The sequence below is a fragment of the Dufourea novaeangliae genome, unplaced genomic scaffold (genome assembly GCF_001272555.1).
Source record: "Dufourea novaeangliae isolate 0120121106 unplaced genomic scaffold, ASM127255v1 scaffold163, whole genome shotgun sequence".
NCBI lineage: Eukaryota > Metazoa > Arthropoda > Insecta > Hymenoptera > Halictidae > Dufourea > Dufourea novaeangliae.
This window is the reverse complement of record NW_015374034.1, coordinates 254,228-265,914: the sequence shown is the minus strand read 5'-3', so window position 1 is coordinate 265,914 and position 11,687 is coordinate 254,228. Positions and strand designations below refer to the sequence as shown.

The 11,687-nt window shown below is 39.5% G+C and overlaps 3 protein-coding genes across 4 annotated transcripts in view; 1 reads left to right on the top strand and 2 right to left on the bottom strand.

Annotated features, from left to right (window-relative positions):
- Positions 1-7,545, bottom strand: part of LOC107189503 (sex-lethal homolog) — a 13,047-nt gene extending 5,502 nt beyond the window's left edge. Inside the window, exons 1-5 of one of the 2 annotated variants that reach the window (XM_015578042.1) lie at positions 7,300-7,545; positions 4,190-4,490; positions 3,928-4,103; positions 3,732-3,845; positions 2,752-2,912 (exon numbers count right to left, since the gene is read on the bottom strand). In XM_015578042.1, the coding sequence (XP_015433528.1) occupies positions 2,752-2,912; positions 3,732-3,845; positions 3,928-4,103; positions 4,190-4,490; positions 7,300-7,352 (805 nt within the window). In that variant the 5' untranslated portion in view covers positions 7,353-7,545. Of the gene's footprint in view, positions 1-2,751; positions 2,913-3,731; positions 3,846-3,927; positions 4,104-4,189; positions 4,491-5,638; positions 5,716-7,299 lie in introns of those variants that run through there. The other variant, XM_015578043.1, reaches the window with a different exon arrangement.
- Positions 7,546-8,339: 794 nt separating this feature from the next.
- LOC107189504 lies at positions 8,340-9,431 on the bottom strand. The gene is made up of 2 exons (XM_015578044.1): positions 9,064-9,431; positions 8,340-8,976 (listed from the first exon to the last, which is right to left on the bottom strand). Exons 1-2 carry the CDS (start codon positions 9,370-9,372, stop codon positions 8,701-8,703), a joined length of 585 nt encoding a protein of 194 aa, XP_015433530.1. The 5' UTR covers positions 9,373-9,431; the 3' UTR covers positions 8,340-8,700.
- Positions 9,432-9,842: 411 nt separating this feature from the next.
- LOC107189501 (histone deacetylase 3) lies at positions 9,843-11,643 on the top strand. The gene has a single exon (XM_015578041.1). The coding sequence runs from the start codon at positions 10,191-10,193 to the stop codon at positions 11,490-11,492; it is 1,302 nt and encodes a 433-aa protein (XP_015433527.1). The 5' UTR covers positions 9,843-10,190; the 3' UTR covers positions 11,493-11,643.
- Positions 11,644-11,687: the final 44 nt, after the last annotated feature.

Below are 11,687 nucleotides of genomic sequence, written 5' to 3'. Positions count from 1 at the left end.
ATATATATATATAGTCTTGAGTATTTTTAACGAAATTGAAGCATCAGGAACCATAAGACTTATCGCGCCTACAATGGACGCCCCCACGGAGGACACACACTTCCGGTGGACGTCCACGCAAAAATACAAATGAAAGAAAAGCGAACAGAGAACGCACAACGTTCTGAACGAAGCGCCACTTATATATCGTAGGAAAAAACGCCAGGTTTTGTGTTAATGGAAATAACGGTAACAACGAACGGAGATAAAACCAAACTAGAAATGCGTTCCCTTTTCTTTTAATAATAAAGATAATGCGCGTAGCGTTGGTATTTATTCCTGGTCGGATACAGACGTTCTCCTTCGTGGATTGGCGAGCATAGAAATGAAAATGGCATGTTAAAGAATTATTTTTCGAGACATTTAGAGTATGTAAGTGTACAGTACTGGACAAAACTGTGTGGCGGTCGTTTAAATAGATATCGATACTAATGGTGATAAATCGGTTACTGAATACACCATTCATTCGCAAATAATCTGCGTTTAACTCTCTAAGACTATGCTAATTCATGACTTAATTATTACTCAATAACTGGATATAATACGAAAACACCGTTCTTTTCTTCTGCAGTTCCTCCACACAGTCTTGCCCATCACTGCAGCGTTATTCGCTTGATACTGGACACAGCCATGCACTGAACAAATCTTCCATTAAAGCCACACGTTTTCTGCAAATGCAATCTGTTCAGAGCTAACCACGGATTAGCAACGACGCTCGCTAAAGAGTAACTGTTCGCAGGCATACAACAAGTTGGTGTGTCAGGCGAACTGCGGGTTCTATGTACTGCTGAAACCAATCAGAAGATCACATTTAAACACTTCTATTAGATGCAACAGGATACGACGAAACATTCCAGCAGAGGTGATCCGCTGATTAATTTGAGCAATATATGTATGTATGTATATATATATACATATACATATATATGTATATATATATACAAACAATTCGCAAAACGTGTTACACAGAGTCCTACTGAGAGCACATAAAAAGAGAAGATACGATTGTTCTTGAAACATAAAAACTACAGGCGGTTAATCGGTCGCAATACGTTTATAATAATTGAACCAAGAAAAAAAAACACAAAAAAAAAGAAAGTAAGTAGAAGTACCTTCAACACCCTAAGTGTCCACATTCATTTTGGAGGATGAAAAAGAGCATTGACAAACTTCTTTTCTGAATGGAAATAATGTATTTCTCAATGTCTTAAATGATACGTAACAAAACATGTATGCGGTATGAGATTGTGATATGTCTTAATCAACAAAAAAAATACATACAACTTTCAGACGTAAGTATACATAATATTGCTGACACAAAAATGAGAACTAGGATGATGTTCCGACGTAGCTTGAACAATGTTTGGATAAACGGTTAGGCGAAAATCAATACAGTATAGCAATGGCGGCAACTATAGAACAACAGAGTTGCAAGTTTCGTTGACCCAGGCAATGTTCAATAAACAAACTTCTAAACCAGCCTTTGGTGTGTGTGTATATATATATGTGTCTGTGTCTGTGCAAAAATACAACTTAGCGAGTGGTTTCTTTTCGTTGCGCGTTTCAACACAAGCTGCCACTTGACTAGCACAAAGATACAAATGTTTCCGTCATATTTTCGTTTTTTGTTTCAGCTCGTCCACCAAAAACTATTCACACACAAAACACATAATATCTCTATCACAGTAACACTACGATTTTGCGTTCGTTTGGCGTCCGTCTGCGAAGGAACTATTATATATGGCTGAATCACCGCCAAAAGTCTTCTCTCACACACGTGACAAGTGTAATCTCATGCGCACAACTTGGAAAAACTCGTCAACGAAAACAGAGAAAACACAGAGGAGGTAACGAAAATTAAAAAACGAAAAAAAAAAGAACGGCAGCGAAACGAAATCCGTGTCTCCATGATACTCGCAGAACAATTCTTTTTAAACCGCACAAACGTTGCGCGCATAAGAACGCAAACAGCATGTTTTCAATCTTCGCTGTACTTTGACTTAAGATGCAGCCATATCTGGCAAACAATTCAAACGTTAGACAATGTTCCCAAAATGTTTTTTACGCGCTGTCAACGATGCGGCTGGATCATATTCTCGTGAAATGATCGGACGCACCTTTGACGGTGCGTAACAGACAAAAAAAATTGTATAATATCATTTGTGCGTGTACACATTTTACGATTACGGTTACAGAAATTCATCGAAAAGTATCACTATCCCGGTGTTTCATTTGAACGCGTGTCGTCGTGAGAAAAAGAACAGAACGAGGAAGGTTAACGCGATCACGAGTCAAAAATGATGAGCTAAAGAAAGAAAGAGAAAAAGAGAGGAGAGAGAGAGAGAGAGAGAGAGAGAGAGAGAGAGAGAGAAGATGCGGTCTATCGTTCAAAAATTTCTCAAGTAACTGGTGCTTCTACGATTCCAACAACGGCAATTATGGAACGCAATGATTTACTGCGACTTCAGTAAGAAAGATTCAGAAAGAAGCCAAAATGCAAGTTTCACCTGCCAGTAAAAATCCGTTTCATTTCTTTCAACGAACCATTTATGAAACTAACGGATATGAATGTGTATTCACTTTTCTGATTTTACCGGTGTATATGATATATTACCGTACTTCAAAATTAATCATTTCTACTGGCAGGTTAAAGAAAAAAGAGGTACGGGCAAGGCTAATATAGTCTATCGAAGACATGGAACTGCTACTTACCTCTACTCTGGTTGTATCCTGCTTGCCATCCCGCGTAGTACGCCGCCTTTTGTTTTCCGTGTTCCTCCGCGATTTTCACGCTAAGTGGCTCCGATCCACCTTCTGGTATCGTGCCATGTAGTCTTGCGATCGCCTCCTGCGCCTCCTCCCGTTTATCGAATCTGTTGGGAACAAGAGAAAGATGAAGATTGTTCGTCGCGGGATGTTCATAAAAGAAATTCGTTGGCAGAGAAACCGGCGATTCTCTGCCAGGTCTGGGTCCGATACGAGATTTATCAGGTACGATCTAGAGCGTGCTATAAGGGAGCTCGTTACGGGTCCTTAAAATCTGCCAAAATTAAAGAGAAATTGTCAAACTAGTTTCGCTTCTATTTCCAGCACGGCTGACACAGTTTTCGTACCTATTTCCTATAACAAACCACCAGCGTGTGGACGCTTCCACGCACAATTCGTGTTTCAAGAAGGGGCCCAACTAGGTCAGTGGTCGTCGTCGAGCGGGATAAAATCGAAATTATGCAAGTGAGAAACGCGCAACGTGTAAAAATAATTTGGCAGCTGAGATACGTAGGAAAATAAATACATGTGCGACATTATGAGAGTCGACGGAAAGTGTGTTGCATAATGACAGAGCAGTTTCTGCCATTAGGAACAGCTGTTTCTGTTAGATCGACGCGTGCCCCGAATTTCCAGAGGGTGTACGTTTCAACGGGAAAAACAATTGATCGACAAAACCATTTATTGCCGCCGTGTCTTTCGTTGAACGTTACTGTCAGCTTGTCATAATACGTTACTAATTATGACAACAATGGCACTCTGCCAAGAAGTATGAACTATACACTCTATTAACACCGTAGTTCACTCTACCGTGCTAAGTGTCCCTGCCCTTTTTTTGTTTCATAACATATAGACTCGCTCTACATCGCTTACCGAGGTGTAACAAGATTTGGTAAAGATTATGACATTAAAGAATGAGGTCATACCTGACAAATGCCACACCCCTCGGTAGTCCAGTGAGTTTGTCTTTTAGAATATTCTTCTGCACTATGTTCCCGTATTTGCTGAATATATCGTCGATCTGGCTTTCTGTTATGTTTCTAGAAAAAAAAACGAGAACAAAGTTAATAATCCGCGCTTAACTTTCTATCGATTTTCGAGTTACTACGGAATTACTGTTACCTTGGCAAATTTGTAACGTAGAGATTGGTTTCTTTGATCTCCTCGCCGGATGGTCGTGCAAAAGACACCTTTAGCCTTTTGTTCTGGACCTGAAGCCCATTTAAGGTGTTTATGGCTGTAGCTGCATCTTCAGCTTTGGCATAATTAACGAATCCGAAACCGTAGCTATAGCCAGTCTGTGCGAGAGAAACATATTAAGGGTTATTGGTAGTTTTTTAAAGACCGTCAATACATACTTCTGTATGCGAGGTACATTACTTACTTTGTAATCCTTCATCACACGACAAGATTCAACAGGCCCAATAGTTACGAACAAACTATACAGATCCTTCTCTGTCATACTCTGTGGAAGATAGTTAATAATCAAATTTGTCCTTGGCTCTTCATTGCTTTTATTTTGCTGGTGCTGTTGGGATTGCTGTTGCTGATGTTCTCGCGGATCCGTCATTTTTGAAGGCTCCACAGAATTGTGTTCCACTTGCTGGCTTACAAGATGATTCTGCTGCTGGGTACTTTCAACCGGCTGAAAGTTCTGCTGCTGTGGCGGTTGCTGCGTAATCCAACTGATACATCCCAGCAAAACCATCGATGGGGTCAGCAAATACAAAAAATATAAACAAAATCATTACTACGTCTTCCCCGTGCGATGCCATGATCGTTGCTTGGCCTGTGCTTTTCGAATACTTTGGCTTTCTTAAGCGATTCAAAATAAATAGAAAATAAATCTGCATATATACATATATGTATATGATGCCAGACCTGTGTTTCAGAAACAAACAAACAAAGGCAAGTAAGGACAAAACATAACCAGCGAATAGCCACAAATAAAACGAACTAAAATCAAACCAATATAGAGAGCGCAATCTTTGCAAAAAGGATGGCAATGACTCATCGGCAAGGATTATAAAGCAGAATTCGACTATACAAAACATCTATTCCATAAATGTACAAGATACTCTGTATAAAAAAATATTACTCTACTATCAGTACATGTACTGGTTTAGTTCTTTGCATATAGGAATAATCAGAGCAGTATCTGTATCATAAATGCCTGCATCATAACCTGTTAATGTACAAACGTGACAACTCGCAATGCCCATATAAACGTTGAATTCCGAAATTTCGTATAGACTTATTAAAATCTAGACTGAAACCAGCTATAGGTATACCGATGTTTTTTCTCGACTTAGATGCAGGTTCATTGAATGGCAGAACGGAGTGAGTGAGTGAGAGAGAGAGAGAGAGAGAAAGAAGAAAAAAAAAGGTAGCACGCTTCGTTGACGAGAAATTCCGCGTACCGAAGCGACCGTTTGTTTATTGTTTACAAGTCCCGTCGATTTTTACCGTCGACGCGATAGCTCTCTCTAGTACATTTTCTTCTTTCCTTTTCGAAACGAACAACCCCTGTCGTCAATTGCTCTCTAAGGCGACCACGTAAATCGGAGCTTGCCTCGATGGAAGAGGGAAAAAAAAAATATGACTTTTCCGTCGAGAAGAACGAGGGGGTGACCGTGTGGCCTTATTTTGAAGAGACCCGGGGAAAAGCGAATGGCCCGGCGGATTCGTGAATCGACCAAGCTGTCAGAATACGGAGGGGGCGAGAGGAAAAGAGGGCACGGGGACGCGCGCGCGAGAGAGACAGAGACGGGAGGCAGGGTTGGAGCATAGTGGGAACGAGCGAGAAAGAGACAAAGCAAGAGACGTTACGTACCGAGGCAGGAGGGAGGCACTCGAAGAAGCACGATGGCAAAGGAGAATCGGTGAAAAGTGCAGTAGGCAGAGTCGTTCCGTGTGTCACGCGCGTATGCAACGCTCTCACTGTACGCTGCTAACAATTATGTAAGCTGGTTGCGGCATCGCGAGAATTTCACACACGTTTCGTTATCACCGGCAACCGCTGGTCCTCTCCTGCTACGTTTTGATTCACAGTTCCACGAAGAGGGAGATTCGATGCACGAGGGAACGAAGAAGCAGCGAGGGAAGAACCGCGGAGGAACCGCACCACACACGATCCGAACGGCACGATGTACGTAAACGTACTGAGCCCCAGCCCTGACCTGCCTCGCGCGACACCCTCTCACGGCACGCTACCCCCACCACCAGCGTTTTCACCGCGGAAATACATAACGGGCGTGCGCATGACTCCGCTATCCCGCCTAAATTTTAGAGCCTGGCCATTATTTAAATAACATCGCTTATTTTTTAATACGGTTACTCGAACGAGAAATTATTTTAATTACTCGAATGCAATCGGTCATTTGAAACTAGAAAGTTGTCGAATCGACTTCGGGGGTTTTCTTCAATTTCTTCTACATTGTTCTCTGTGCTTCCCCCCTGACCAACGATTTTTCAATGGGTTATAATAGAAAAAATAAATTTTCTCGAACCACCTCAGGTAATTGTAACCTTGTATAGTTTGCATGTAAACACGACAAGATACCTGCACAGGGATCTGTACGGTGGTTCAATGAAGCGAGCGCCCTATATGTTTTCAAAATCGATTTTCCGGGAAGTGGAATCCCGCAAGAAAAATTTCATACTGCGTATTCATTGCGTGTATGGAACTATGCATACTCCGTTTCCACAGCTGCCAGAAATTTTGAGAAACAGCGATGGCAATTAAAACGTACCTTGGTAATATCTCCCAGTAGGACACCGCGGACATCATAAACTCGTCTCACGGGCAATACCTCACATAACATAAAAATCTCGGGAGGCTTTGCGTAATCTCGTTTGTGATAAAATTTCGCGAAACGAAAAACAAAGGCTCCTTTACTTCCTGTTTGGATCCGTGCACGCTTGTCATTTCTTACGTCCTATTTTGTTTTGTGGAATGAGGTTACTCTATTAATCGTTGAAATTTCGCAAATTTTGATCTACCACCGTGTGCATATATAAACTGCGAAAACATCACATAAAACCAGTTTTGAGTATTATCGAAATAAAGAAAAAGAAGTTGCAATGAATATGTAGAAAAATATTATTCTATTCCTACTCCTACTGTTACCGTACATATGTTCTATTCAGAAATTCAATTTCCCCCAAATTCTATAGACCATCGGACACTGCATTGCGCTATTACGCAGCCGTCAGCATTGGCCAGTTTGCGGCAAAGTTCTCTTGTTTTCAACGGGAAATTTAATGCGCAGTAGAATCGGATAAAAAGAAAGATACGACCGATATTATACGAATGAAGTTTTAGAAACGTAGAACCGTGTATTAAAAACATTCTTATGTCTTCAATAATGTCCATGATTTCTAACCTCTACATAGATTCCGTAACAAGAAACATATTGTTGCATGATCTGCCTATCAGTTTATGCAAAATACTAAAAAAGGGAATAAGCTTTTTTTCATAAATAGGAAGCTTACCCAGTATGAAGGTTCACGTTATCCTGCGCAACTTTTCGCTCTTGAACATCCATCTCGTTTGTTCATGAGGCACACCAGTGAATGTTAACGACGCATTCTCCGATTACAATTGCTTTTCATTTTCGCGTATTAATCCTGTCGCATTCAAACCGATAATTTTCTGAGCCGGTAGCATTTTATGGTGAACTTTCCTCTTCACGGCTATATATGCACGTCAACAGTATAACATACATATGTACGCGCACAGCAATTTTCAATGTAACATTTCACGAACTAAATAAATATGTTGCTTATTAATTAACGATTTGTGATTAAAGAAATAGATTAAGATATTCAGAAGGAAAATCAGGCGCGAAAACTCATAGTATCTCAACTACTTGATCTCACAGAGGAATCCGAAATCGTAATTAATTACTGCCACCTGATGTACCACGGACATTAACAGATGAACAACGGATAACAAAAACATCCGATCGTTTTAACTCTATCGGAAAATATAGGCACGCATATTTTATCCAAATATGTGGATAAATTATTAAAATGCATGAATGTAGGCCGGATAGCATCGAAGCTTGCAATTAATGGGAATCATTCGTGAGGTTAGGTTCAGTCAGGAACGTATCTTCTGCCGAGCGTCACTTCTTTATACAGAGGACCTAAATTGGAACAAAAACTATCAGTATGTATCATGATACTTTTTTTATATATTCGTCTTTTTACACAAAATTGAAATTAAAATGATAATGATGCTACTATTGCAGATGCTAAACATTTAAATTGCATCTGAATGCATTAGTAGAACATTCATTTATGTATGTTTATTTTATTATATATATTTATTATGTAACAATATATGTCACGGTGTAATAATAAATCATAAAGTTGAATTACCATAGAAGCATAGGAAAAAGAACAAAGGCCAATATAAATAAAAACCTGAAAAATATTGGTATTAATATAAGTTTTATATCAGTGTTACTATTATTTTGTTTTCAATTTAGAAAATTTTAATATAACTTAATAAAAAAAATTTACCGGTATCAAAGCAACTTTGATTTCTAGTCGCTCCTAGAGATCAATGTTTTAAATTAAAACTCCTGCATTCATCCATCAATATCCTTGTCCTGCATTTTTATTTGATATTGCGTTCGTAATAATTATTAATATAAATATGTATAAAAAGGTATAAATACATAATACATTGCATGTACATGTAAAGCAGTCTGATATCATAGATAGTACATTATGATAACTGTTGGGTGCAGATTACTACCTCGATGAAAATCAAATAAATAATTCAAGTATGAGTTGCACAAGGCACACAAATCCTGAATGTGTTGCTAGGAAGTAAGAGATCATTATAGAAACCTTAATAAAATAGAAAAGAATTCAAAGAAAATTTTATCTCAGCATGGAAAACCCTTTCCTTGTAAAACGAAATGGCCTGCATTGTATGTAACGTGTGTTTACTCCTTGTGGAGTATGTATGGGTGTTTCGCTATTTTCCTTGTCCCATGCATGTCTGGGAGACTCAATGCCAAAAGGGCTATAAAGTTTTGTTGGTGTTCGCCCCAGAAGCTGACGAGAACGTGTCTGAGGAGTCTGCATTTTGGACATGCTGTTTGGTGATTGCTGCTCCTCTAATCTTTGACGTCTGCGTGTTGAACTTTTGAATTTCTAAATGAAAAATGGACAGAGTATTAATAAAGAAAGGCAATGTTTTGTAAGACTCGGATGTCGAACAATATAAATCTTTTGTCAGACCTGTGAAATGGTTCCAAAGGTTGTGCGTACGGAAGATATGGTTTTGGATAATTTTTCGGCTCCGCTCCGCAAAGCCCGTCTAGAGTCTGCCGACATATTTCCGAGCGTTATATTGTTCCAACTTCGATCGTTTGGCTGCTTGTCTTTTGGCGTTTTCTCCTTGTAAGAATCATTGGATTTATCCTTTTCGAAGCGGTCCTGAAGACGACGCCTCAAATTCTTCGAGTTTTTCGTGATCTCCGGTGAATTTTTGACATTCAGAACTTCCCGGTGAAACGTAAACGAGACACTCCGTGAATCCGGTCTCATGATTTCGGATTTTTTTAATTTTCTGTACACACGAACTGATTACGATCTTTGTCTTCTTTAAATTCTAGCGTTCAGAAAACAAGAATGGCCGCAGGGCACCCGATCAATTTAGCGCAGCTTCCACTTAAATGCACCGTGAAACTTTACGCAGATTGCTCTGCTTATTAACTGCATTTTGAATTGAAAACAATTTTGACACGAATGTTCAACTATGACTTTATTTAAATGTACTTCTAATGTTGCGATATTGATTTTTGGACGAATAAACATTTAATCGAAAGAAATTCATGACTCTATTGAAATCAATACGTAAGAAGTATTCGAGATACTATTTCAAATACTAGATGCAAATGAAATGAATATTTTGCACGTAAAAGAAAAATATAGAATATATTTTCTTTCACGTGGGGAATGGTTCGGAATTTTTGAACACTAAAAATAATGTCGAAAGCATCTCCCCAGATGGCGTTAAAAAACTGTCAAAGCAACGAAACAGTGTCAGAAATATTGTTACTGTTATTTGAAAAATTTGTTTTATTGTTTTCGGTTTGTTGCTCAATGGGAATTAAAAGTAAACACAATTTTCTACGTTTCGTGCAAAGCAACGATATATCCCAAAAGGGGAGTGCATGGGTGACATTTGTTAAACCCTGACACCTCACAAACAGGACTTTTGTAATAAGAACAAGAAAGAAAAAATAACAATTTGCTTAGTCCTGCACAATGACGCTTCAGTTACACTGACGACGAAGGCATTCCTTTATACTTTACATATTTATACTTGCGTGTTCTGAACCGTGACTGGTCTAACCTCAAACATGAGTTACAATAAAAAGGTATCGTATTTTTACAATCCAGACGTTGGAAACTTTCATTACGGTCCTGGGCATCCAATGAAACCTCATAGGCTCTCCGTGATCCACAGTCTAGTACTTAATTATGGTTTGCATAAAAAGATGCAAATCTACCGTCCATACCGGGCCAGCACACATGACATGTGTCGTTTCCATTCAGACGAATACGTAGAGTTCCTGCAAAGAGTGACTCCTCAAAATCTACAAGGATACACAAAGTACCTCAGCCATTTTAACGTAGGGGATGACTGCCCTGTTTTTGAAGGGCTATTTGATTTCTGCTCTATGTACACAGGTGCTTCATTGGAAGGTGCCACAAAGCTGAACAATAATTGCTGTGATATTGCCATCAATTGGAGCGGAGGACTGCATCACGCAAAGAAATTCGAAGCATCTGGTTTCTGTTATATCAACGACATTGTAATAGCAATTCTGGAGTTGCTGAAATACCATGCCAGAGTGCTTTATATAGACATAGATGTTCACCACGGCGATGGAGTTCAAGAAGCATTTTATCTCACAGACAGAGTGATGACTGTATCATTCCATAAATATGGCAACTACTTCTTCCCTGGAACGGGAGATATGTATGAAATAGGCGCAGAAAGTGGGAGATATTACTCAGTTAATGTACCACTGAAAGAGGGCATAGATGATGCCTCGTACGTCCAAGTGTTCAAGCCTGTAATATCTCATGTAATGGAGTTCTTCCAGCCTACAGCAATAGTCCTGCAATGTGGCGCCGATTCTCTAGCAAACGATCGTCTTGGCTGCTTCAGTTTGAGTACAAAAGGACATGGGGAATGTGTAAAATTCGTTAGAGACTTGAATGTTCCTTTACTTACTGTAGGAGGAGGTGGATACACTCTACGGAACGTTGCCCGCTGCTGGACCTACGAAACGTCTCTGCTGGTCGACGAACAGATCAGCAACGAGCTGCCTTACACGGAATACTTAGAGTACTTTGCACCGGACTTCACGTTGCATCCCGATGTTGTGACTAGACAGGACAACGCGAACAGTAAACAATACTTGGAAGCAATCACGAGACACGTGTACGATAATTTGAAAATGATACAACATTCACCAAGTGTTCAAATGCAAGACGTTCCATGCGATGCTCTGCCACCAGAGGAAGAGAGACAACCGGAACCAGATCCAGATTCTAGACAGAATGTTCAGGACACTGATAAAATAGTTGAACCGGCTAACGAGTATTATTCAGGTGAAAAAGATCAGGATAAGATGGACGTTAGTGAATCGTGATAAAGGAACGAATGAACTGCTTAATTGAAATTGGAAGTGACACATTACACTAGGATTATGTGCTACGTGAGCAAGAGTGGAGAAACACTGAGAATTAATTTTTACTGTGAAACTGATAATTGTAAATACTATTAGCAGACTACTGTATATACCCACAAATCAATTAAAATGATTCCTTATTTCTAATTTGACAGT